Source organism: Channa argus, chromosome 3, assembly GCF_033026475.1.
Source record: "Channa argus isolate prfri chromosome 3, Channa argus male v1.0, whole genome shotgun sequence".
NCBI lineage: Eukaryota > Metazoa > Chordata > Actinopteri > Anabantiformes > Channidae > Channa > Channa argus.
This window is the reverse complement of record NC_090199.1, coordinates 19,081,975-19,105,936: the sequence shown is the minus strand read 5'-3', so window position 1 is coordinate 19,105,936 and position 23,962 is coordinate 19,081,975. Positions and strand designations below refer to the sequence as shown.

The window sequence follows — 23,962 nt, the reverse complement described above, 5'->3', positions numbered from 1 at the left end:
CAAAGGCGGCTCTAGCCATTTTAGAAGAGATCATAGTTTAACACCCCCACATTAAATGAAACATAAAGTAGTTAGATGCTAAAAAAAAGGTATGGAAGACGGAACACAGAAAAATTAAAATAAATTATAACAATATTAAAGATTAGGATAGTATTGGAACATTCACAGATACGTTTATACAAATAAACAGAAAAAAACTTGATATATCTCTTCTCACCTATTGTTTTTATTTAAACGTCACTCAGCAGTACAACTGCAGGATTTGCTTTAAAGCACTGCTGGTTCTTTAACTCACCTTTGCACCCCTCTTGTGGTACCAACTGGTACCCCAGTAAACAGCCAAAAAAAGCTTTTAGTGTCAAATGTTTAGATGTCAGCTGTGTGGAAACAAAATTGATCTTTGCATTTCTTTCTAAAAGCAGCAAGCAGACGTATTTTTGTGTGGCAGCAGCTTGTTATTGCTCTTTGTAGCCACTGCTAATAATGTGCTTTGCATCTTTTAAACAAATACTCAAAATAGTGAAAATATTTCTAGTATGACTTCCTTCATCCTTCCTTCTTCAATTAACGTTTGCGATAGTCGCCGACATGATAATAATACCTGTAAAGTGTGTTCCAAGTGTGTTGGAAAAACGCACGTGTTGAGTTTTGACGAGCTGAGCTGCTTATTTCTCACTACTGTCTCCTTATTCTCTCACTTACTCACAAATTTATAAAAAAAATAAAGTTTTTAAGGACCTGTAAAAACCCATGAAACTTCAAGAGTTAATGATCTATTTCAAGAGAACAGAGGTGAGTTTTAAAATGTCATGATAGCAATGCTTCTTGCCGGATATTTACCCCTGAACTTTACAGGCGTTTACAGATGTCAGATATAAATCTCTGTGTTAGCAATTTTCTCTTGGCAACATCAACACACCAAGAGTTGATACAACCCACAAGACCTGTAATCAGGAAGGAAATGGAGCAGTGATACAGTGAGGGTGATGAACACTGACTGATAGTTTGAAGTCTTAAACAAAATACAACACCAATTCCAAAATAGTTGGGATGATGTGTATAACGTAAATAAAAATAGAATGCAATGATTTGCAAATCTCATAATCAAACGAAAACTCCAGCAACAAAGGCCCAGGACTGTTGAGCACCTAGAGTCCTGCATCCGACAAAAATAGAAGAACATTCTTCTCCTAACACTCCAGCAACTGGTCTCCTCACTTGAAAAATGAGCTAATATCTTCCTTGAAATGGTAAAATGTCTCAGTTTCAACATCTGATATGCTGTTTATGTTCTATTGTGAATAAAATATGGGTTAATGCGATTTGCAAATAATTGCATTCAGTTTTTATTAAAATTTTTTTATTTCACTTTTATTTTTTAAATTTCAGTTTATAAATTATGCAACTTTGATTTAACTTTTCATTTCACTTTCAGTTAAATTTAAAGCATCAGTAAGCATGCACACCTGAAGTTGTAACAAGTGTGTTGGAGGAAAACACCCCCCTGCCCACTGTCCTGTTTGGACTACAATATCTCGTACTTTAATTGTCAAAATAAAATTAAACTTTAACATAATATACTTTCCATTTTTACCTGCATGTAACCTACATGCTTTTTGTATCCTTTATGATTGAGTGTTACCTTGGTTAAACTATTTTCAGCACTTACCACCTACCACCCCAGGCAGGTTTAACGAAGATATCGTTAGTTAATGGAAACAAAATCTCCCACAGAAGGTTAGGAGAGATTGTAGTTATAATAAGGTTTACATAATGATTGCTGTCATGGCTGAAAGAAACACATTTTGATTGTTGAAAGACTAAGAGAAAAAGTCCCACAAACCTTGCTTCTCTTCTACAGTTTGTTGTCTACCTCAGTATTTCATCAACCAGTTTAGCCAGGTAATACTTTTAATGGAAAGTTTAAAATCAAAGTCTAGATTTTGTTATTTATGACATTTTAAGGCTAACAAGCAGTTTTTATGAGCATGTGGATTAGCTGAATATTTCCCCATTATTCATTGGTATTAGGTGAGATATTTTCATTAGAGAATGACTAAAATATAACCAAATTTTTATTACTGTGTTTTTTAAAAACATATCAGGCCTGCCACTTTTTAGTCTTCGGACATCCTTGCATGTTTGTAATGCCATAATATTCTTAACCCATTCTAAATGTTATTTTATCAGAACATTTCTCTCATAAACCTTTGAATTTGCAGGGCTGTCTAATTTTGCAGGAATTTGCAGGGCTGATTAAGTGCAGCAGACAAAAAACACTAATATATTGCTTCTTCGCTAATTTTGTGAAAAAGCATTTTTACATTATCTATTTGCAGTTTTACTTACAGCATTTCAATAACTTTTATTTTACACAAATGGCAAAGCTATTTGAGACCTTATTATGACACTACTATTATTTACAAATAATTACAGAGATATTATATATTTCATGACAACAACGTGCAAGCACTAAATTAACGTATATCCATTTGTTATTTTATGTTCATCAGCAAACAAAGAAGTGAATAGCAAATAATGGTTTTGGAAAATGTTTTTCTTTGTGTCTCCAATAATGAGCCACTTCAATCTGACCAATGCTCTGCCATCTTTTCACAAATCCAGACATTTTTACTGTCACATGGTTTATCATTCCAGCTGTTTCCCTTCTCATAGAACTTTATTTCTCCGCAGTCTTCCTCTTTTCCTTCATGACTGTTGGGCTCATTGATGCCCCAATAGCTGAAATCAGGAAACAAAAAACTTAATTTGTGAAGCACTGAATCGACAGCAGTATAAATGAATTAATGTTTGTGGCCAATAGTTTATTATTAATGTAGGAACCTTGTGGTCAGCACAGTCCCATCCACCCATTTCCAAGCCCCCTCTGTCTCTTGGTCACTCAGTCCAATCCAAACATCCTTTCCCAACTGAATGAGCAATTTCTTTTATACAGAGAAAGAAACAGACTTTCAACACAAATAAAACCCAAAGAGAAAGACACACACACACGCACACACACACACACACACCTGTTCTTCTTTGCTGTTGATAATCACCAAGTCTGCATCTCTCTGTTGACAGTCTTTTCTACTGTCCTTCCAGGATTCTGTCCGTGAAGAGATGTAGTAGAAACTATTGTTAAAATACACCCATCCTTTGCGGGAATATTCATCTGTAAAGAAATAACAAAAATAATCTTTAATTCACTGTCTACTGACACATAAATGCACAAAGTGCCCCTCAAACTAATATTAAATAATGTAAACTTAAACACTCATAATTGCTCATAAGCATATGGTACTGCATTGCACAAGCTTTATTAAAATTTTGTTTTCTTCTTGTGGTTGCTAGATAAGGTATTTTTGGAGCCTGATATGTGTAGTCATCTTTGCAGCTCTAATAACAAACTATGATGCAACCTGTACATCTTTTTAGATGGCCTGTTTTTCAGGGGCTTAAGGAAAATTAAAATGTTTCATGTCAGTATCCTCATTTTTAAGATCCACAGACTCTATAATCAAGCCATTCATTTGTGGTTATAAAAGCCCATGGTGAAAGCACACTTAGTTGAAAGGGAGAACTGGGGCTTCCAGTCCTCAGATACTCTTATTGGGCCTCACTGGAATTCTCTACTACGAAGAGGGGTAACATTTTCCCTAAGTGGCTGATAATTGAGTCAGACAATGCATCGGATGCAGATAATACATCCTTACACACATAACTGATAGTTGAAACAAACATGGATCTGATTGATCAGTATCAGAGCTGATAACCAATCAACACAGTAAGTGCATACAAAAACCAAAACCGATGCAGGAACAAATACATAGTTATACACTCACCAAAGAGAGTCAATTTCCTCTTCAACTCGTCTCTTTCTTTAGTCATGTTTAAAATGTCCTTAATATCTGATGTTTTTTCTTCAGAACTCTCTGAAAGAGCTGAAAGATTTGTTCCATTTTAAGACATGATAAAAACAAAATCACCATAAGCTTTTATTGCTTTATAGTTTGTTGTATTTTTACTCCAATGATCTACATTTATAAATCACAGAAAATTCCAAAACTTTCATTCATTGTTACATTCTGGACTTATGATAACCAGGTAAATTAGAATCAAAAAGGGGTGCGGCACCACGTGAAATTAGACAGAAAACTGAACTCACAGAGACGAATACGCAGTGTAATGTTGAGACCTGCTTGAAGGACACATAGAAGACCAAAGCTCACGGCAACCAGTCTGTACAGTTTTCCCTCTTATGATAGAAAACAAAAATACACATTATTATTATTATTGTTTAGCAGCCATGCTTAGTATTGCGTTATATGGAGGAAAATACATTTTCATTTCACTTGTTCAGTGTCACTTCTTTAACGCTTTAACATTTTGTTTATAAGTTACAGACATATGTTACGAGTGATAAAAACTTATGAATCCTATTTTTGTGCGTTTTATGCTGATACAGAATTTGCAGTTTAGTGGTGGTGAAAGCAAAGTCAGTAAGCATTGGCTTAAATGTTTTCTGTAGATGTAGATGTTTATAAAGAGGCATCAGAAAACTGTTTGGCTATCAAATTACGTTACGTTAAAAAAAAAAGTAACTCCTAACTGAGAAAAATAAATAAATACAAGAAAAGAAACAAAGCATCCTCGATACCTTTTGAAGGTGTGTACTTTAGGTACATTCTTACCTAAATTTCTCTTTGAAGTTCCAATGTCTTCATAGCAGGCACCACCATATATTTCCTTTGACATCTTTACAAACTAACCTGAAGTGCGCAAGTGAAAAAGCACATCACTGTGCTTGCATCATTTATGTTGTTTTATCTCCATGACATCTGTGACACCTCTTTGACTCTCAGTGGAGGATTAGATACAGTAACTAGCAGGTTGAGTTACTTCAACAGTTAAATTTGTTATATCAAATAAATTCATGGGCATTTTTATGAATTCTGAAACCAGTTGACTTAGCAGAAGTCATTTTTTTAAACAGAAAAAGAGCTAAAAATGGTATCTAGAGCAAGCACCAGCAAAATCTTCTCCCCTTTATCAACCGTACCTAGAGTAGAGACTGTGGGAAGAAGTGATCATGCACTAAATACATTCCAGAGTCAGTTGTTTTACAGGTCCATTTGTAGGATAGTCAAGTATTACAAATGCTTTAGGTGGAGTTTTAGAAAGGGAAGATGGTGTTGTAGTAAGAAACAAAATGCCACTGAGACAGAAAACATTTTTAATTACATGGTAATTAAAAATGTTGTAATTGCACATCTTTGTATGTTTGAAGAACTCCTAGTCCTGACCCAGGCATCAGCGCATCCTAAGTGTTGAAAAAGAGAAATTAATTTGCAGCTCACTGAGAAGATGTACTTAAGAGGTATTTTCAGGTTTTGGGCAGAATTTTCATAATGAGATAGTTTGTAGTGCACCTTGTTACGCTGCTGGGCAGGGAAAGCCCCTTAAATGCAGTGCAGGTAACTCATGAGGCGGCTGACACGACACTGATCTTAATCAGCTGATGAAAACTGGTTTGAAGTTGTACAAATGGAATACAGTACAAAATATTTTTATTAAATAGTCCCAAAATCATCAGGCTACAACAATGTCAGGTTTAATATTTACGCCTTTTATTTAATCCTGTATTTAAACAAAGGTCACTAAATCAACTAAAAAACTTACAAACACTTTTCTACTTGTAATAAAATGAATTTGGATTAATTGCTGTCAAATGTTAATAACATGCAGTTTGTAATGATCTGTTTGCTCTTCTACCAGGCTCCATTTGCTGTTTTATTGATTTGCCACAATGTGCTGTGTAATCAGCACAGTATGAGTGGCATATGCCACAAAAACCGTGTTTACCACATACAAACCAGTTTATGGAGTACCTTTAATCTTTAACCTTTTTTGCTCCACCCCATTCATCCTTTAGTTTTCCTTCTCTCAGTCTGACACACCTGTTTTTGTCTTTGCGATCGTTGTGGTCACTTTTATGGTCACATTCAGGGTGAGCTGAGCTTATAGACATATAAGACATAGCCTCTAGTTATGATTGATGGTCAGTTCGCAGTCTCAGCACCTACCTCCATGTCTTAGTCCTCCCTTCATTTTATCTGTTCTCTTGTATTAAGTAATTACTTGATCTCACATTAAAGTACCTTGTTGTTCCATGTTAAAGTAACTTACTTTGCTTCATGTCAAGTACCCATGTTAGGAGTACTACCTCATGTCTTGCTAAAGTTATTTACCAAACTCTTTATTATGTTACAGTAACATGTTTGGGATTGCTTTATTGTTTAGTTGGTTTTATTTCTCTATCTTGTCTACTCACCTGTCTAGATTTCACATTGTTTTACTACAATATCTTGGTAAATTGGATTTTTGCTTTCAACTTTCAATTTTGAAAAAATATTATTTCTCTGGTATTTTTATGCGTGATATATTTTTTACATGGTTCATTTTCAAAGGTTTCTAAGTGATTGCTATTATGACATGTTCATTTTATATTTTTTGATTATAGTTCATCCTCATTTCATGTGGAATGTTGATTCTAGCCAAGGTTGGTTGATACTGTGGTTGAACGGGATAATTAAATTTGTAATTGGGTCTAACTCAATAATTTCTCCAGCTCACAGATGGTAATTTGTATTGATCTTTTTTTGTTGATTATTTGTACCCGCAATTTTAGGAATTACACAGAGGATGAGATCATGCAAGAAGCACTGAGACAATAATAACACCTACTGTAATCACCAGTCAGCTTTATTTAGATATGAATTACAAGATATTTGGTAATTTTCTGTAAGCTAAATTTGGACATGTGTCCAATGTTCTCCTTTGCTGAACCGTGCTTCAGTTTGTTCTGTGAACTGTAAATGATGCAGATAGATTAATTTCCTGTACACATCTTAAACATGTTATGTAGATGATATTCTACTGTGTATGAGTTATAAAGCCATTTTCTTTTCACAGATCCAGAAGTTTTCATTTTCACATACTCCATCATTCCAGCTGTCTTCTGTGTTATAGTACCATATCATTCCACAGTCTTCGTTTCTTCCATTGTAATTGTTAGGTTCCCCAGAGGACCAGAAGCTGAAACACAAACACAAACACATTTTTTAAAAGGAAAGCAGAGATAAAGTGAAAGCAGTTTTGATTTATTTTAATAAATGTTTACCTGAACCTTTCTGTCAGCACAGTCCCATCAACCCATTTCCACACGCCTTCTGTCTCTCTGTCAGACAGTCCAAGCCACATGACCTTTTGGAATTGTCTGGAGAAATTCTTGTTTAAATAGAGAAATAGTAATTAATGAGTGTGCATCTTTCAGGTAAAAAAGGATTTCAAAAGTAAAGGGAGCCAATAAGGAGATCAACATAAAAAGTTTTTTATGTGGCTAAAACTGCACAAATCACAAATGTAATATTAGATTAATAGAAGAAACATGTACATGCAAGGTGCCCAATTAGCTGTTAGCTCCAGCAATGTGATCACAGCTCTGGATTTCAGCTGTAGATAAATTTACTCTGAAACTGCAGGAATAAATGCCAGTTTCAAAATACAACAGCTCACAGCCTGTGTATTTGTGTATACTGTTTAACACAGTGGTTCTTAGTTCTGGTCTTCAAGGTCCCCTGCACTGCATGCTGTCCTACTGTACACACTGCACATTATTTACATTAGGGTTTTTCAGTCAGTCAAAAGCCAGAAGAGAGTCTCATTTTAACCCTAAAATGTAATCATTAAACATTTTTGATGGAGTACTGTGGCCAGCCCCCACAACATCAGGGTGTCCGAAGATGCGTCTACACAGCCACAGAATTATACACCCACCTGTTCTTCCTTGCTGTTGATGATCATCAGATCTGCATTCTGTTCCAGACAGTCATCTCTACTTTCTGTCCAAGTTTTCTGTGTTGAGGAAACATAATAGAAACTACCGCTGAAATACACCCATCCTTTTTGGGAATAGTGAACTGTCGATAGAGGAAAGACAAATTGTAAATATATCCATAATAAAGGGAAACTGCAAAAACTGACTCTACTATGCACTTAACGAAAAATCTTTCCTATCTGTCATAACTTGGACTTGCATCTCTTTAAACAGTTCTTCTAATAGCACTCTAATGTTGATTTAATCAAAAAGCTGATTACAGGCTTATTTCCCTTGTTTCTGCAAATATTTGCTGTTGTCAATTTGACATGTTATAAACTGTGTGTGAATGAAATCTAGCCAACATAGCACAAAATGATTTCCTGATTTGTGCAATGAGATTCATCTTAAAATATGATCCACAAACTTACTAAAGTCATCCAGCTTCCTCTTCAACTCATCTCTCTCTTTAGCCAGGACCGTCTTCTGGGAAGCTGATGTTTAGAGAGAAAGAATAATAAGAGATAATTGTGATCAAATAGGTTAATCTGGTTACTAACCCCAGGTTAATGTCTAGGAAACTTAAGGCTTCTCTTGCAGTAGCTAATATAATTGTTTGTGAGTTACCAGTTATCTATATGTGAACTAACGCTTCTCAGTATGAGACAATAGTGTATTTCTTCTTTTAAGAACATCTTTTTAAATGTTAGAGTACAACTATAATGTCACAATTTATTTTTCAGATTTTGTTTTTTTTTTTACTCTAAATCTTTTTTGTGCACTCAACTATTCTTGCTTGTATTTAGACTTTGTCCAAATGTAATAACCACTGTGATATCAGAAGCCAGGAACTTCCTTGAAGGTCCTGTGTGTATTCGTATGCCTGAAACGCAAAAGTTTTGACGAATAATAGCAAACTGTCGATAGAGGAAAGACATATTGTAAATATATCCATAATAAAGGGAAACTGCAAAAACTGACTCTACTATGCACTTAACGAAAAATCTTTCCTATCTGTCAACTTGGACTTGCATCTCTTTAAACAGTTCTTCTAATAGCACTCTAATGTTGATTTAATCAAAAAGCTGATTACAGGCTTATTTCCCTTGTTTCTGCAAATATTTGCTGTTGTCAATTTGACATGTTATAAACTGTGTGTGAATGAAATCTAGCCAACATAGCACAAAATGATTTCCTGATTTGTGCAATGAGATTCATCTTAAAATATGATCCACAAACTTACTAAAGTCATCCAGCTTCCTCTTCAACTCATCTCTCTCTTTAGCCAGGACCGTCTTCTGGGAAGCTGATGTTTAGAGAGAAAGAATCATAAGAGATAATTGTGATCAAATAGGTTAATCTGGTTACTAACCCCAGGTTAATGTCTAGGAAACTTAAGGCTTCTCTTGCAGTAGCTAATATCATTGTTTGTGAGTTACCAGTTATCAGTGTATTTCTTCTTTCAAGAACATCTTTTTAAATGTTAGAGTACAAATATAATGTCACAATTTCTTTTTCAGATTTTGCTTTTTTTTTTACTCTGAATCTTTTTTATGCACTCAACTATTCCTGCTTGCATTTAGACTTTGTCAAAATCTAATAACCACCGTGATATGAGGAGCCAGGAACTTGCTTGAAGGTCCTGTGTTTATTCATATGCCTGAAACGCTAAAGTTTTGACAAATAATAGTGAACTGCTTCTTCTTTTTCCTTTTCTATAGCATCCTCCTGTGTGCTGATGTCCACGGGTCAACAGCACCCAGAGCAGTCACAGAGCAACTACTACTGAAAATGGTGGGGGACTTGTGAGTATGAACACACTGACTGTCCTTGAAAACCCACTGAGCCAACTGCAACAAAGCATGTAGATTGAGTGCATTAATTTTCTAAGGAATATAAGTGAATATCTTTGCAAAGAAATGTGGGATTCCAGGCAAGGTGGGTCAGACCTGCAGATTGACCATAGAGGGAGATAGACTCTACGAACAAAACACTGCCTAAACAAAAAAACTTTTCAGGCTTTAAAATTAACAGTGAATGTGATAAAAGCAAGAACAAGAATTAAGAAACCATGTAGCATAAAAAGGTTTTTCCTGAAGACAGCAGGGAACTTGCAACACAGTGTAGTATTAGTGAATGCAACAAACCACAATACTAAAGTTTAGTGTATAAAAATGTGTTTAAGTAGGTTCTGCTTTGTTTTAGGGCTTGTGTGAAAATTGGAGCACTTTAGCTCATATGCTGCATATGTAGCAACAGAAATCTCTAAATGCACAAGCATATATATTTGCAATCTTACCATTAAAATTCAGCTGTTTCTGTAGGTTGTCCAGCTCTTTAGTAAAGGAGTTTAGCTGTAAAGCTGCCGCATTGAGAAGGAATTACAGCAGAATCAGAGCATTTTAACAATAAGAACTGAATGTCCATATGACTGGGAGACTGGTTTCAATTAGTATTTACACACAGCCCCATTCTGTAAATACTGCTGGATAGTTGTGTACTATAGTTTCTCTTTTATACAACCTATTATCTACTATTTAATGCTGAAGTCCAATCCAGCCCTACAAAGCAAAACTGTATGCTGATATTTCTACACTATTGGACTTACTCTCCTTTTGATCCTGATTTTTGGAGTAGATTTAAGATCATATTTACTTGTATTGATCCTCTTCCACTCCTCTTTCACGTCACTGAGATTTTTACAATTGCTCCCAACACCTGGAGAACAGATGGCCATAATTTAGCAAGTTATATCCACAATTGGAATAAAACAGAGTTGTAATGCAAGAATCTTTAATAGCTTTGTAGAGGGCACTCTAAATATGTGACGGCTACAACTCAAAGAGCCATTGTTATAAAAAAAGAGTTGGCAATGTAACCAGTAGAAATAACAATTATTTAAGACAACTCACTAAGAGCAAGACGGAGGGTTATGTTGAGAGCAGCCTGTAGGATACACAAGAGACAAAAGCTCACAGCAACCCATCTATGAAATATCTGTCCTGCAGGCAAAAATACCACAAATAATTGTGCGTGCACACACACATACACACACACACACGCACGCACACACACAGAAAAACACACACACACAGAATCAGAGTATTTCCACAATGTACAGAAAAACATTTGAAGCCTCTGTAGCCATGGCAGGAGACAATGTTTTGGGTTGTTAGTCCTTCTGTCTTATTTCCTTAATAAATGCGATGGCTCCCAATAGTGTAGTTAAGCATACTGATATTTTGGGAATTCAGAAATATTCAATGTTTTAGCAAAGTCTTTTGTATTATCTTTGGGATGAAGAGGAGGGAATCTACAAGGCTACTGGTTTGGGCTACACTTTGCTAAAATTTCCTAAAATCATAGTACTTAACCAGAACATACATGCACATATTTACAATTTTAGAGTTAAAAACAAATTTAACATATTAATATTTTAGTTTTAAGCATACACTGGGCGATTCAGTCAAAAACCAAAACCACACAGACTTTATGTTTATATTAAACTGTATTAGAGTGGTGATTTTAAGGACTTGGGAACTCATGGAAACTCGTTTGATCAAATGTGACTTCAAAGCAAAACAAAAATGGGCATAGATTTTTAATAGCCAACATCTTAGCTATTAGCACTTCTGTGCTGTTTATTCTGAAAAGAAAATGTAAATGTGTTTGGAAAGTAACCTGACAAAAACATTACAAAAACAAAGTTTGAGAAAGACACTGTACCTTTCATTCCTTTACCATCTTTACCAGTGCAAGTCTTTAGGCCCCTACTCCTGGCTGAAGCATCATGGAAGTTTGCCATTTCCATAGTGAACTCTTATATCTCTACCCACCCTAGTGTACCCTATGTAGTCTGAATAAAGATTTAATCGTTCTTTGTTCTCAGAATGCTGCTAGTATCTGACCTCCTTCCCCTTTTGTATGTTCTTCCTGTTTCTTAGGAAACTTGTTTTTTGTCCCATATCTCAGAAAATGTCAAATGTCAAGCTTTGACTGCTTTTGCAGCTATAACCACGCAGAGCCATATTCATGGCCCTACAAAGTCGAGGGTCTTCACACCCTTCTTACCTTCCAATGCAAATCATCATATTTGACACTGATCTGTAACATACACTGCATGAATGCAACGACTAACTAAACAGTAATAGTGACACAAGCACTTCAAGTATAAATTATATCAAAAAGCCAAGCAAACCAGACCACCCAATTGATCAGATTTTGAGCTACTTAAAAACTATTCTCAAACAGAAATATGCTTTACTATCTCTTAATTCCTTCCCCCCCGAGTAGACAAATTAACCTTTTCTCCTGACAATTTTTCAAACCATGGCTAAATAAAGGTTAAGTACTACAACCTAAGGTTGTTGGAGCAGAGTCCATGTAGATGTGCCCATCTTCATAGAAACGGAAAATGTTTGTTTCTGGTTAATATTGCTGTGTATATGCTGTATAAATTGCACTGTACAATAAACGGAAGCTGTACTACATCTAGAACACTCTGTCAGTCAAATCAGCATATGAAACCATCTAACGAAATAAGTCATTACCAATGGATGTACTGACCGTATGCAATTACAGCAAACACACACAAACACACACACACAAATTGGAACGAAACAGGAAATAACACACTAAACCAGTGGTTTCGACCATTTATTTCTGACATTTGCTGATTAGAATCTCCTGAGTTGGTGAATTTAGTACTTCAGCTATTTCGAAGAGAGTCATCCATCTGTGAATGCATTACAAACCTGCCATTATAGAAGCTGTAACCTCTTATTTTCGCTTTCTCTTTCAACTGTCTATTATTCATATAGAGAGCTGTTGCTGCAGTCATTTTACCATCATCTTCATTTGACCATCATCTGAGCACTTCCTCACCACATTTTGTTAATATGAATCATTTAAATGTACTTATGTATTTCAACTTCCTCTTGAACTGGTTGGTTTCTTCAGAAAATAATGGAGTTTTCCTGGGTTTCCAATGATCCTTCAACACAATGAGATTATGTCCACTGCCAAGACAATTTACTGGATGTTTTACTATATTGTTTGGTGAAGACAAACCATTCCTCCCCTTCCTCCACAGCTGTATCTGTGAAATGAAGCCCAGAAATCACTTGAAAGTGATAGATTCTTCTGACCTCTACTGGTTGATGCCTTGTACTACATCGCAGCGATCCACCACAGTTAATTTATCATACCATGACTGGTCCAGCACCTCACATTGGAAAAAGCCTGAAAAACCTCATTGAGGAGAGAAATGGGATACAGAGGAAGCTGACAGTATCAGGCAAGTTTGACAGTAAAGGTACATAAATAATTACAGGATTGTGTTTGTACACTTGAGTGAGAAAAGATGAAAATCAAATTAATTGATTTTGGCAAGTGAAGGCAAAAGTCGCTGTCTATAGAACTGCAAAGGTTTTATACTAAATGGCCTTGATACACTTTGATATCTATTATAATCTGAACATGAATTTTGACCATTACTCTACTTACAATAACTTGTTTTTGGTCAAAGTTTATCTTTCCAGACTTTTAAAAATAAAAATACTAAAATCAAATTTTTTACAGCATTTGCTGAGCTTGAAGTGTAGAAGGAGCAACGGTAAATACAATACATGTTATGATGCAATCTATGTTTCAAATGATTGGAGCACAACATTATTCATTCTCTAAATGGGGCTTGTGAGTTCAAACTGCAGATAAATTTAATGGAAAGATTTCCAAGAGAGTTTTTAAAAGTAACTTTGTTGTAATCATGAAATCAGAAGTCAATGCTAACTTATATTGAAAGAGTTAAAAAAAATCAGCCCTCTCACATACTAAAATATGAATTACAGGGATAAAAAAGCCCAAATGTGTGATGTAGAATTTACATGTAGTTGTCTTAAATTACTTTGAATCGTGTAATATTGTCTCAGATTTGTCTTAAAAGTTGGTCAGACAGCTGGACCAGGACAGAGGACCAGGCAAGTTGTCAAATGTTTGCATTGGGTTCCTCGAACAATAATAGTACTCCTAACAAACAACATCACTTATCTGCTATCATGTGAGGTCAGCTTACTGTTCCCAGGGTATCATAATAGAAAGACATTCAGTCTTTGCAAAATTCTCTACAACTCAAAAAAAACAAAAAAAAATTTCTCAATTACACACTGGGGGCCTGGTGATGAGAATTTTCTGTTAGAGCATCATCATTTTAGCATGTACAGTACGTCATGTTTGGAACGTGTGTGTCCCTGCAGAAATACACACTCATTTCCATTAAACCACCTGCACTTAGTACCATCACCGTCTTTGATCAAAACACTCTCCCTCAACTTATGCAAAAAAAACATTTATTCATTTACTTCAACTATTTCAGAAGAATCTTCGACTTTGAAAGAAATTTCAATACAGTTTCAAATACCACAGTTACATTTGTTGCAAAAATGGATAGAAATTTCAGCTCAAGCAGCCATTTAAGATTTTCTCAATTGACTTAAATTGATTTTTTCATACTCTGTCTAAATATGTCTGCACCAGTAAGTTATACCTTTGATTGAGTTTTTAAAAATGGGGCCATGAAATGCTTTGGCATCTTAAAAGAAATATTACGTTTCCCAAAAGTTGCCAAAGAACATTGGATTATTGGTAATATTATCTTTGTCTTTATTGAACTAATTAGCATATATTTAAAGACCTGATTTAAAGCCTTAACCTACACAGGATTGACCCAAATAATCCATAGTAAACCAAATCTAACCTCAAATAAACTCAATATAAACTGAGATGTGGCAACATTTCTGTGGAAGGTAGGCAGTAAAGAGAAACATTAGAAGTAATAAAAACAATAAAAAGGAAAGGATGCACTTGTAACAGGGACCCAAGCACTTAAACTACATTCTACGTTAGAACATTAGAACATTTACATTAAAAAGCCAAGTTAATCAGAACAACCAAATGACCAGACCCTTATCCACACCCTTAATAACAGAATGTTTCAAGCTGTACAGATATATGCTTTTACTGCTTCTAGCTTTTACTTTTATAGGCATTTTGTACTACTTCTTTGTATTTGTCTTGTCTTGAGTGTTTTTTCCTTTATTACATTAATGGCAAATGTCTCTAAGTATTGTGAAGAATTTATAGTCTCATTTATATTCAGTTTCAAATTCCACAATTTGAGTACAATTGTCAATGCACCACAAGTATTAATTTCCATGCTGACATTTACTGTATGATCAGATTCACAATAACCTATTATCAATATTCAACATTGAAACATCATGTTAATTCCCTTACATTTTTATCTAATAATATAACAAAAGTTTTATTTTTTTCTCTTCATCCATTTGTGAGAGAATTAAGCTTTTGGTCTGACCTTGGCTAAATAAAGTTAAAGCACTACCCTCTAAGGTTGTTGGAGCTGGGGTATTGTAGATGTGCCCAACATCATTGCTAGGTTAATGTTTAACTTGTCTGTTGATATTTCTAGTTTTTGTCTGGAATTTTAAAATAGATTTCATGTCAGTACAGGAAAAGAAAGTGAAGTCATAGTGAGCGATTGTGCAACAGAGAAGTTCTCTCTAAGCAGGCGTTCATTATTCATTTTTGAAAGTGCAGTTGTTCCCCATATGTACGAAAATGCAGTGTTATCCATTTAAAAAATATGGACTTAGAACAGGTCAAAACAGAAGAAGTTGGAGTTTTATATACTTTAGATGTCTGGTGAGTTTGGAGGCTGAGTTACAGAGGCACTTTCTTTTCACAGATCCAGACGTTTTGTTGATCACATGGTGCATCATTCCAGTTGTTCTCGTTTCCATGATACCTCACTTCTGCACAGTCTTCTTCTTTTTTCCCATAACTGTTGGGCTCATTACTTGCCCAGAACCTGAAACAAAACAAACAAAACCTTTACACAAATGTTTTCAGAAGGAACACAACCCATGAAACATTTATTGGACTCAGAAATGCTTAGTGTGGCCATGTTTAAGTTGACCCAGGATCAATTTATACACTATATTGTACTTGATGTACTCAAACAAATGCTTTTGCTAAGACTGGGTATGTGTGAACCTTGTTGTCAGTGGAGTCCCATCAACCCATTTCCATGTCCCTTCTCTCTCTGTGTCAGTCAGTCCAATCCACATATTATCCTTCTGTAGTCTTGTGAAACTCTACAGGGAGAAAAGATCACCAATAACACTGGGCATTACCATTTCATTTAAATCTTCCTCAGTTATCTTATATTTGTCACCATTATGCTTCTGTCTTACACATATTAGAATATATGAGACAGTGAACAAACTACCTGTTCTATTCTGCTGTTGATAATCATCAGGTGTGCACCTCTTTGCTCACAGTCACTTTTACTTTCTTTCCAGGTTTTCGTAATAGAAGAAATGTAATACACACTACCGCTGAAATACACCCATTCTTGTTGAAAACAGTATGCTGTGACTGAAAAGAAATAAGAAAAATCCTCAATATCTCAGGAAAATGAAGTGAGAAATGAATTCACACTCAGGCAAACATTCATTAGACTGTATGAAGTGTAAAAGAATATTACAAAATTCATTCAAGAACATAAGGACTATATACAGTAGAACATATAGACAAACATAAAAGACAAGTAATGAAACCAAGGTAGCAAAGAATTTAAAAAGTCACCTGGAAATATCTGTACAAAATATTGTGACCATCCATCAATGACATACGTTACAAACTAAATAATTTCATTTCATAGTCAAATTACAGTAAATGTATTAAAATAGTTTAACACTCTAATCGGTTCAGATTAAAACCACTTTGTATATTAGTTCGTTTGAAATCTCACTCAAACAGCTTATTAAAAAATACACCTATCGCCTCTTTTATCTTTCACTCAGCAGAAAATGTTGAGTCGGTTAAAACAACTGCACATTTGAAGGCATCAGTCTTCCGCTAATGGGATCAAGTTTGAGACATGATTCACAGAAAGCGTAACTGCTATTGGTGTACCTTTTTCTCACATACTTACTAAAGTTAGTTACATTAGTCTTCAGCTCATCCCGCTCCTGGGTAAGAGTTTTAATGGCCAGAGTGTTCTTATCTGAAAATAAAAGCAGAAAGACTTAATGTGTGACTCTGCAGGAAAGCTGTCATTCTGAGTAGAGAGGCTACCCCAGAGGCTGGTTTAGAGATTTGAGATGTTGCCACATTAAAACTGTTAACTGTTACAATTTGTTTTGAAATGTGAGTCAACACATCGTTACACAATATGTCTCTGCCAGGTTCTCTCATCTCTCCAGAGAAAGTCTGAAGCTCCGTCACAGGACTCTTCCTGGCCAACTTCCTGACCCAGATCCTTCTTGTCCGGTTCCTCGGTTTGGTTTAACAGAAAGCTTCTGGTGAATTCAAAATTATTGAGGCCACTGTGCTCCTGGGAACATTCAGAACTTTATAAATTGTTTTACACCCGTCTGTCAATCTGTTCCTCACCAGAAAAGGTTATTGTGAAAGTTCATGAACTTTATAGTTGGATTTTTGTTGCAGTTTGAGTGGGACCTTATAGATATAAAAAAAAACTTTAAACAGAATGCACCTGATCACAATTTGGAGACACAGCAAATGTTGTGATGTTTTAGTTTTTTTGACCTTTTGCACATTATGGGTTATTGCATGTAGACTAATGGGCCAAATACAGGTTAAGATTACAATACAAAGCACTAAAGTGAATGTAAAGGCCAGTAGTATGAAAACACTGCAGGGAGTTTCCCCTTCACACTTACCAAAGTCAATCAGCCTCATCTTCAGCTCATCTCGCTCCTCTGTAAGGGTTTTAAAATTAGCCTCAATGTTCTGACTTCCCCTCTCTAAAAGAGTAGAAAATCGAAATGTATGAATTGCGCAACAAAGCTGATATTCTGATTGGATAGATGGTAGATCAACCAACAGTGCTTGGCGTCAACACTTTAACTGTCATCATTACCAGATACTGTCAACTTCTTCCGTAACTCATTGCATTCTTCAGAGAGGTTTTTTAAACTAGCCTCCATATTCAGAGAGTCTTGGTCTGAAAAAGGAACATGTTTATGACCCTACAAAGCCTCTGTTTTGTGATGAGAAGTTACACTAGAGTTGTTATCAATATACATAGTGTCTCACTGTGGAAAAAAGTGAAATATATCCACTGTTTAGAGCAGAGAAATTACAATCAGAGACAAGATCAATAAATCATGTGCATGAAATTGATTTCAAAACCCGAGTTCCATATAGACAGAAAGAAGCCAAATTCTTACCGTTAAAATATATTTAAACAGAAACAATTTTCAACTCACAGAGGAGCAGACGCATGGTAATGTTGAGAGTAATCTGTAAAGTACATAGAATTCCAAAGCTTACAGCAACCAGTCTGTATGTGTTTCTCCCTAAAGGCAAAAATCACATGCACACACAAATTGAAATAACATGGGGAATAACACACTAAACCACATGTTTCCACAATTCAGTTGGTGAATTTAGTACTTTAGCTTTTTTAAAAGTCAGCTATCTGTAAATGCGTCATGTATTACTAACCTGTCATAATAAGAGCTGTAACCTCTTATTTTCCCTTCCTCTTTCTTGTGTCTTTTATTCATATTGAAAAAAATGCTCCAAAATGCAGTTATTAGTTGATTGTATACTCACCAACTGTTGCTGCAGCCATTTCACCTCTGTCTTCTGAGCAATTCGTCGACATTTTATCGTCTGCAGTTTGATGAAGTTGAACAGCAACTCCCTTCTTCCTTTTATCACAGCTGATTTGCTGACACAGCCACAGACTTCTTATCAAGTTTTTTTTTGTTATTGTGAGTGAAGGGTCACTGGCAGGATTAACTAATATATGATGATCATGAGTTTGAATCAATTCATCATCATAATTATGTTTTTGAACTTAGGGGCCTAATAGTAGAACACTGGGTTGGTATGCAGAAGTCCGGAGGTTCAAATCCCACCCCACCAGGTGCAGCCCCGCCCAGCCACCAAGGGCTACCCTGGTGCCAGTCCAGAGCCCACATACAAATGAAAGGATTGTGACAGGAAGGGCGTCAGTCGTAAAAATTCATTGAAAAACTTCTTCTTGAACTCGGGGGTCAGTTCAGTCAGAGAATAATGGTGTTTTCCTAAGTTTGCAATTATCCTTCAACTGAACTCTGTATGTTACCGGTTAGTTTATTGTTTGGTGAAGACAAACTACTAGTGTTTTTTCCACAGCTGTAAATCCACTCAAAAGCAGAGTTTGAGGCCCAGTCATCAGCTTTTCCAGGAGCTTTCTACTTTCTGCACTATTCACATTTCTTACCTGGATGTACAAGGAGGAGATCAGTGTGGTAATAGGTTACTCAAAGAGGAGTCATCTTTTAGGCAATCTAGACTAGTTTTATTATGCATTTATTAAAATATTACGGCAGAGATACATGATACTTGACATTGCTCAATAATATAAGGATAAAATATTAACAGCAAAAATAATGATAAAATAAAATAAAAAAACTTCTGTAAACTTCTGTCGACCCTGAAATCAGGAGGTGTACGTTTTCCCTTAGAAATGGTGATATAAAACTCGCAAGTTAGTTCCTGACAGCTCTGGTTATGCCCTGTTTGACATTTAGATTGGGGAAAATAGGCCACAGAAAAGAAAATCTAGTTCACACTATCATCATGATAGTGTGGCAACATTTTTCTGCATTTCTAAATGATGGAGGTGAGTTCACCAGTTCTTTTTGAGCACTGCCAAATTCTGAGGAAATGATCTAGCCTTTTAGCGGTGTCATTCTCCACTGTGATCATCAGCTAGTCACAGTCTGTCATTTAAAAAATGCTTACTGAAAAGCCTAAAGCAAGTAACAGGGCTGAAAGTGTGCACAGTGAGCTGAAACTCTTCTAAAACTGAAAGTTCATTAAAGCAGAGGTCAGCTGCAGACAACAAACCCCTAACACATCATGTTATACAATGTTTTTAATGTCTCCTGTGAAGTCCGACATGCAGAAAAGCACTGAAAGCACTGCAGAGATAGTCACAGTTCTAGCCAATCACAAAATTCAACAATTTCTGCCTAATTATTTTGATTTGATAATGACAAACAACGCTTGGTTTGTCTGCCATTGTCATTGCATATAACTGTCCTTTCTGAACCAGATTGATGACCTTTGATAACTTTAAAAATAAAATAATTTAACCTTGAAGATTTCTCTGACGGTCATGCTTGTCCTTGCTCGTGGATTGACATCTTTTTTGAAGTTGTTCATTATCTCGTTGCATCTGGTCTTTTTCTCCAGACAATCTGGTGTTACTGGTCTGTAACTGGTCCCTTTGTTTAATCAGGTTGTTGTACCTTGTCTGTAGCTGGTCCTTGTCTCTAGACAGTCTGTTTAGCGTGGTCTGTAGCTGGTCCCTTTGTTTATTAAGGTTGTCATAACTTGCCTGTAACTGTTTTTTTTCTCCAGACAGTGTGTTGTAACTGGTCTGTATCTGGTCCATATCTTTGGTCTGGTTGTTGAATGTGGTCTGTAACAGCTGTTTGTCCATTTCCAGCTTTATAACTGTTTGGCATATAAACGAATAAAATGCTTATAACCAAAAGTTTTTTTTAGTGTTTTATCAGTATATTGACACAAAACAATTTCTACTCACATAGAAAAACCACAGTTATGAGTCCAACCAAGAGGAGAATACACAGCAGACCAAGACACGTTGCAGCAGCTCTGCATGTGCTCTTCCTTCCGTTTTCAACTGCTTCCACATCAGCATCTCCATCTTGAATAAAATCAAATCAGCAATTTTAGCAATTTAGCAATTTTATATATATATATATATATATATACACATACACACACATATATATATATATATATATATATATATATATATATACACACACACATATATATGTGTGTGTGTGTGTGTGTGTGTGTGTGTGTGTGTGTGTGTGTGTGTGTGTGTGTGTGTATATGTATATATATATATATATATGTATATATATATATGTATATCAATAACAGTTTATTTCATTGTATACCTTTGGATATAATGTCCTCAGGGGTTACTGTATATTTTTATGATCTCTCCAAACAAATGCCCATCATTTTTCAGTGCAGTTCAGTTTTTACACCTTCATTCTAAAAACAGTCAAAGTGGGCTCTATATTTTAACTGCTTGATCCATATAGTGATAACATCTTCATATTTGACATGAATACTTTTTTCACCCAGACTTAACCACCACCAAAAGTCTAACTGTCTAACCCAGTTTCTACATGCTTACATACTGTTTTTGCAGAGCAATTCAATTTACATTCATTTTTGTGTAAATTGCAAAAATTCCTTATTTTGACATAAAACACGGTGCCTATTTAAATTTCTTTTTATTAATTTAATGAAAGAGTAGGGACAGGTGGGGAAGGGGGAAGCTAAATCCCAAACTTTTTGTAATTGTATGGGACTATGTATCGTTTACAGACGTTCTTTTTTTCATGGGTTAATGAGCCATAACAGGGATCAGATGACCAACGTGAATGTTACTTGCCTGGACATATCTGCAAATTGTCCGCATTTTTGCTCAAGTGTATTGTCTTAGCATGGTTGTATTTCTATGCCTTCTGCTACATAAGGTACATAAAGTAAATGTACAGTTAACAGCTTTGTTGTACTGTTAGTGTTTTGTTAAAAATATTTTTTTTAATACAAATGAATACATATAAAATTCAGATATTTCAGTACTTCATTTAATAACTTTGTGTTGCTGGTGCTACATTAGATCCGTGTGCTCTACATGACAATGTATTTATTGAGGAAAAATAACGCTGTGATCTGGTGCATCAGTTAAACCTGAGATATGTTTGTGTTCCATAACTTAATATACGATGAAAGATTAAATGTTGTGCTGAGAGGTATCTGAGCAAAGACAACTGTATGAAATTTTAAAAATGTGACCTCACTACATCTTAGTCACTCTTGAAAGCGAAAAATGTTATATAATACAATACTTTGTTTTTAATTTATTAAATGCACACATTCAGTTGATTACACATAGCTAAATATCATGTATACTAAAAAAAAGTTTGGCTTGGAACACAGCATTTATCTTGTGACTTACTGTACAGCAGCACTCAGAATGAAAAACAAACACTATTCTCTATGCACATCCTATGTGTAATGGTGCACGTGTAGTGTGCACATGTACCTGTTTATGTATATGTATGTTCATTACCTGAGAACTCAGGTCCAGTTCTTTTCTCCTCACTGTGGCTTAACACGTTCTGATAAATAGCTTCTGAACTGTTTATGCTGCTTTTCCTGGACGGTATCTCCACATTGCCATAGATATTTGTCAGTTGATAATCCATGATGTTAAGCTGTGTTGATGGTTCAGTTTGTTCCTAAGGTGTAAAAGCAACCTGAGTTTGCATAGTGTGCTGCTGAATCTTCATGACATCATTTTAAGCGGTGCTAAAGGTAACACCTCCATCAAAGTGGCAGTTTATTTTTATCCATGTGCACTAAACAGGAAACTGAGGTTTAGCAGCATAAGGGTTAAAATCTAAACCTATATAACCTCTTACACATTTTGAAAGAATTAACTTCTTTACCTTTAACATTTTGGCAACTCATTTTGGTAATTCAAGCAAAGAAAATTATTTCATTATAAAATGTGTATTGAAAATGAAAATATTAACATAAGGTTTTCCATCAGTTGGACAGAGTGTCTCTCAATTTCACTTAGTCCCTGTTGTTCTGAAAGGGACAATATAAGAGCTCCAAGGAGAATCACAATTTTGTTATGAATATTGAACATCTAGATCAATATCTTCATTAAGACTTGAGTAATTGTTTAGTGCAGCACTTTTCCTTCCCAGTTACTTCGTACAAACAAATAAGCAAGAGTAATTCCTGAGTAGAATACAGTCTCATTGCATCATCCAAACCTTATGGATCAACATAAGAGTGCAATTAAGTTATTATATTGTGTTTTGTATCTTGCTGCCATATCTGTAATCATGTGCATAGATGGCACCAAAGTCTTGTGAAACAGACAATACTGTGTAATTTGTGCAAGTTAATTTAAGCTTTGAAAGGTTTTATATGGCAGCTCAGAGAGCAACTGTCTTTTCACAGAACCAGACGTTTTGACCTTTACATGTGAACTCACAGGCTTCTTCTGAACACTGACATTTATTTTGAGTCCTCTTTCTGGGTTTGTAGCTGTGTGATGATGGTGAGTCCAGTGTTTGGTCTTCTGTCTAACTGTCTAACCCAGTTTCTACATGCTTACATACTGTTTTTGCAGAGCAATTCAATTTACATTCAGTTTTGTGTAAATTGCAAAAACTCCTTATTTTGACATAAAACACGGTGCCTATTTAAATTTCTTTTTATTAATTTAATGAAAGAGTAGGGACAGGTGGGGAAGGGGGAAGCTAAATCCCAAACTTTTTGTAATTGTATGGGACTATGTATCGTTTACAGACGTTCTTTTTTTCATGGGTTAATGAGCCATAACAGGGATCAGATGACCAACGTGAATGTTACTTGCCTGGACATATCTGCAAATTGTCCGCATTTTTGCTCAAGTGTATTGTCTTAGCATGGTTGTATTTCTATGCCTTCTGCTACATACAGTACATAAAGTAAATGTACAGTTAACAGCTTTGTTGTACTGTTAGTGTTTTGTTAAAAATATTTTTTTTAATACAAATGAATACATATAAAATTCAGATATTTCAGTACTTCATTTAATAACTTTGTGTTGCTGGTGCTACATTAGATCCGTGTGCTCTACATGACAATGTATTTATTGAGGAAAAATAACGCTGTGATCTGGTGCATCAGTTAAACCTGAGATATGTTTGTGTTCCATAACTTAATATTCGATGAAAGATTAAATGTTGTGCTGAGAGGTATCTGAGCAAAGACAACTGTATGAAATTTTAAAAATGTGACCTCACTATATCTTAGTCACTCTTGAAAGCGAAAAATGTTATATAATACAATACTTTGTTTTTAATTTATTAAATGCACACATTCAGTTGATTACACATAGCTAAATATCATGTATACTAAAAAAAAGTT

At 35.3% G+C, this 23,962-nt stretch overlaps 2 protein-coding genes across 2 annotated transcripts; both read right to left on the bottom strand.

Moving 5' to 3' along the window:
* Positions 1-1,469: 1,469 nt before the first annotated feature.
* LOC137124089 (CD209 antigen-like protein C) lies at positions 1,470-4,778 on the bottom strand. Its single transcript, XM_067498756.1, has 6 exons — positions 4,695-4,778; positions 4,169-4,258; positions 3,846-3,944; positions 3,033-3,175; positions 2,845-2,945; positions 1,470-2,742 (listed from the first exon to the last, which is right to left on the bottom strand). Exons 1-6 carry the CDS (start codon positions 4,756-4,758, stop codon positions 2,586-2,588), a joined length of 654 nt encoding a protein of 217 aa, XP_067354857.1. The 5' UTR covers positions 4,759-4,778; the 3' UTR covers positions 1,470-2,585.
* Positions 4,779-6,758: 1,980 nt separating this feature from the next.
* On the bottom strand, positions 6,759-22,436 carry LOC137123211 (C-type lectin domain family 4 member M-like). Its single transcript, XM_067496582.1, has 13 exons — positions 22,104-22,436; positions 20,529-20,651; positions 20,075-20,437; positions 17,644-17,727; positions 11,606-11,698; positions 10,792-10,881; positions 10,535-10,597; positions 10,179-10,241; positions 9,123-9,185; positions 8,311-8,373; positions 7,840-7,982; positions 7,184-7,290; positions 6,759-7,098 (listed from the first exon to the last, which is right to left on the bottom strand). The coding sequence occupies exons 1-13, from the start codon at positions 22,237-22,239 to the stop codon at positions 6,951-6,953; spliced, it is 1,539 nt and encodes a 512-aa protein (XP_067352683.1). The 5' UTR covers positions 22,240-22,436; the 3' UTR covers positions 6,759-6,950.
* Between the last annotated feature and the right edge of the window lie 1,526 nt (positions 22,437-23,962).

Excerpts from the sequence above, each read along its gene's own strand:
- LOC137124089 (XM_067498756.1), bottom strand. The coding sequence starts at position 4,758 with ATGTCAAAGGAAATATATGGTGGTGCCTGCTATGAAGACATTGGAACT. Across the intron at positions 4,259-4,694 it reads AACTTCAAAGAGAAATTTAG|AGGGAAAACTGTACAGACTG; the intron begins GTAAGAATGTAC and ends TTCTATCATAAG. Across the intron at positions 2,946-3,032 it reads TCAACAGCAAAGAAGAACAG|AAATTGCTCATTCAGTTGGG; the intron begins GTGTGTGTGTGT and ends TCTGTATAAAAG.
- LOC137123211 (XM_067496582.1), bottom strand. The coding sequence starts at position 22,239 with ATGGATTATCAACTGACAAATATCTATGGCAATGTGGAGATACCGTCC. Across the intron at positions 20,438-20,528 it reads CATAACTGTGGTTTTTCTAT|TTATAAAGCTGGAAATGGAC; the intron begins GTGAGTAGAAAT and ends TATGCCAAACAG. Across the intron at positions 7,983-8,310 it reads GAGGAAGCTGGATGACTTTA|TTCACTATTCCCAAAAAGGA; the intron begins GTAAGTTTGTGG and ends CTCTATCGACAG.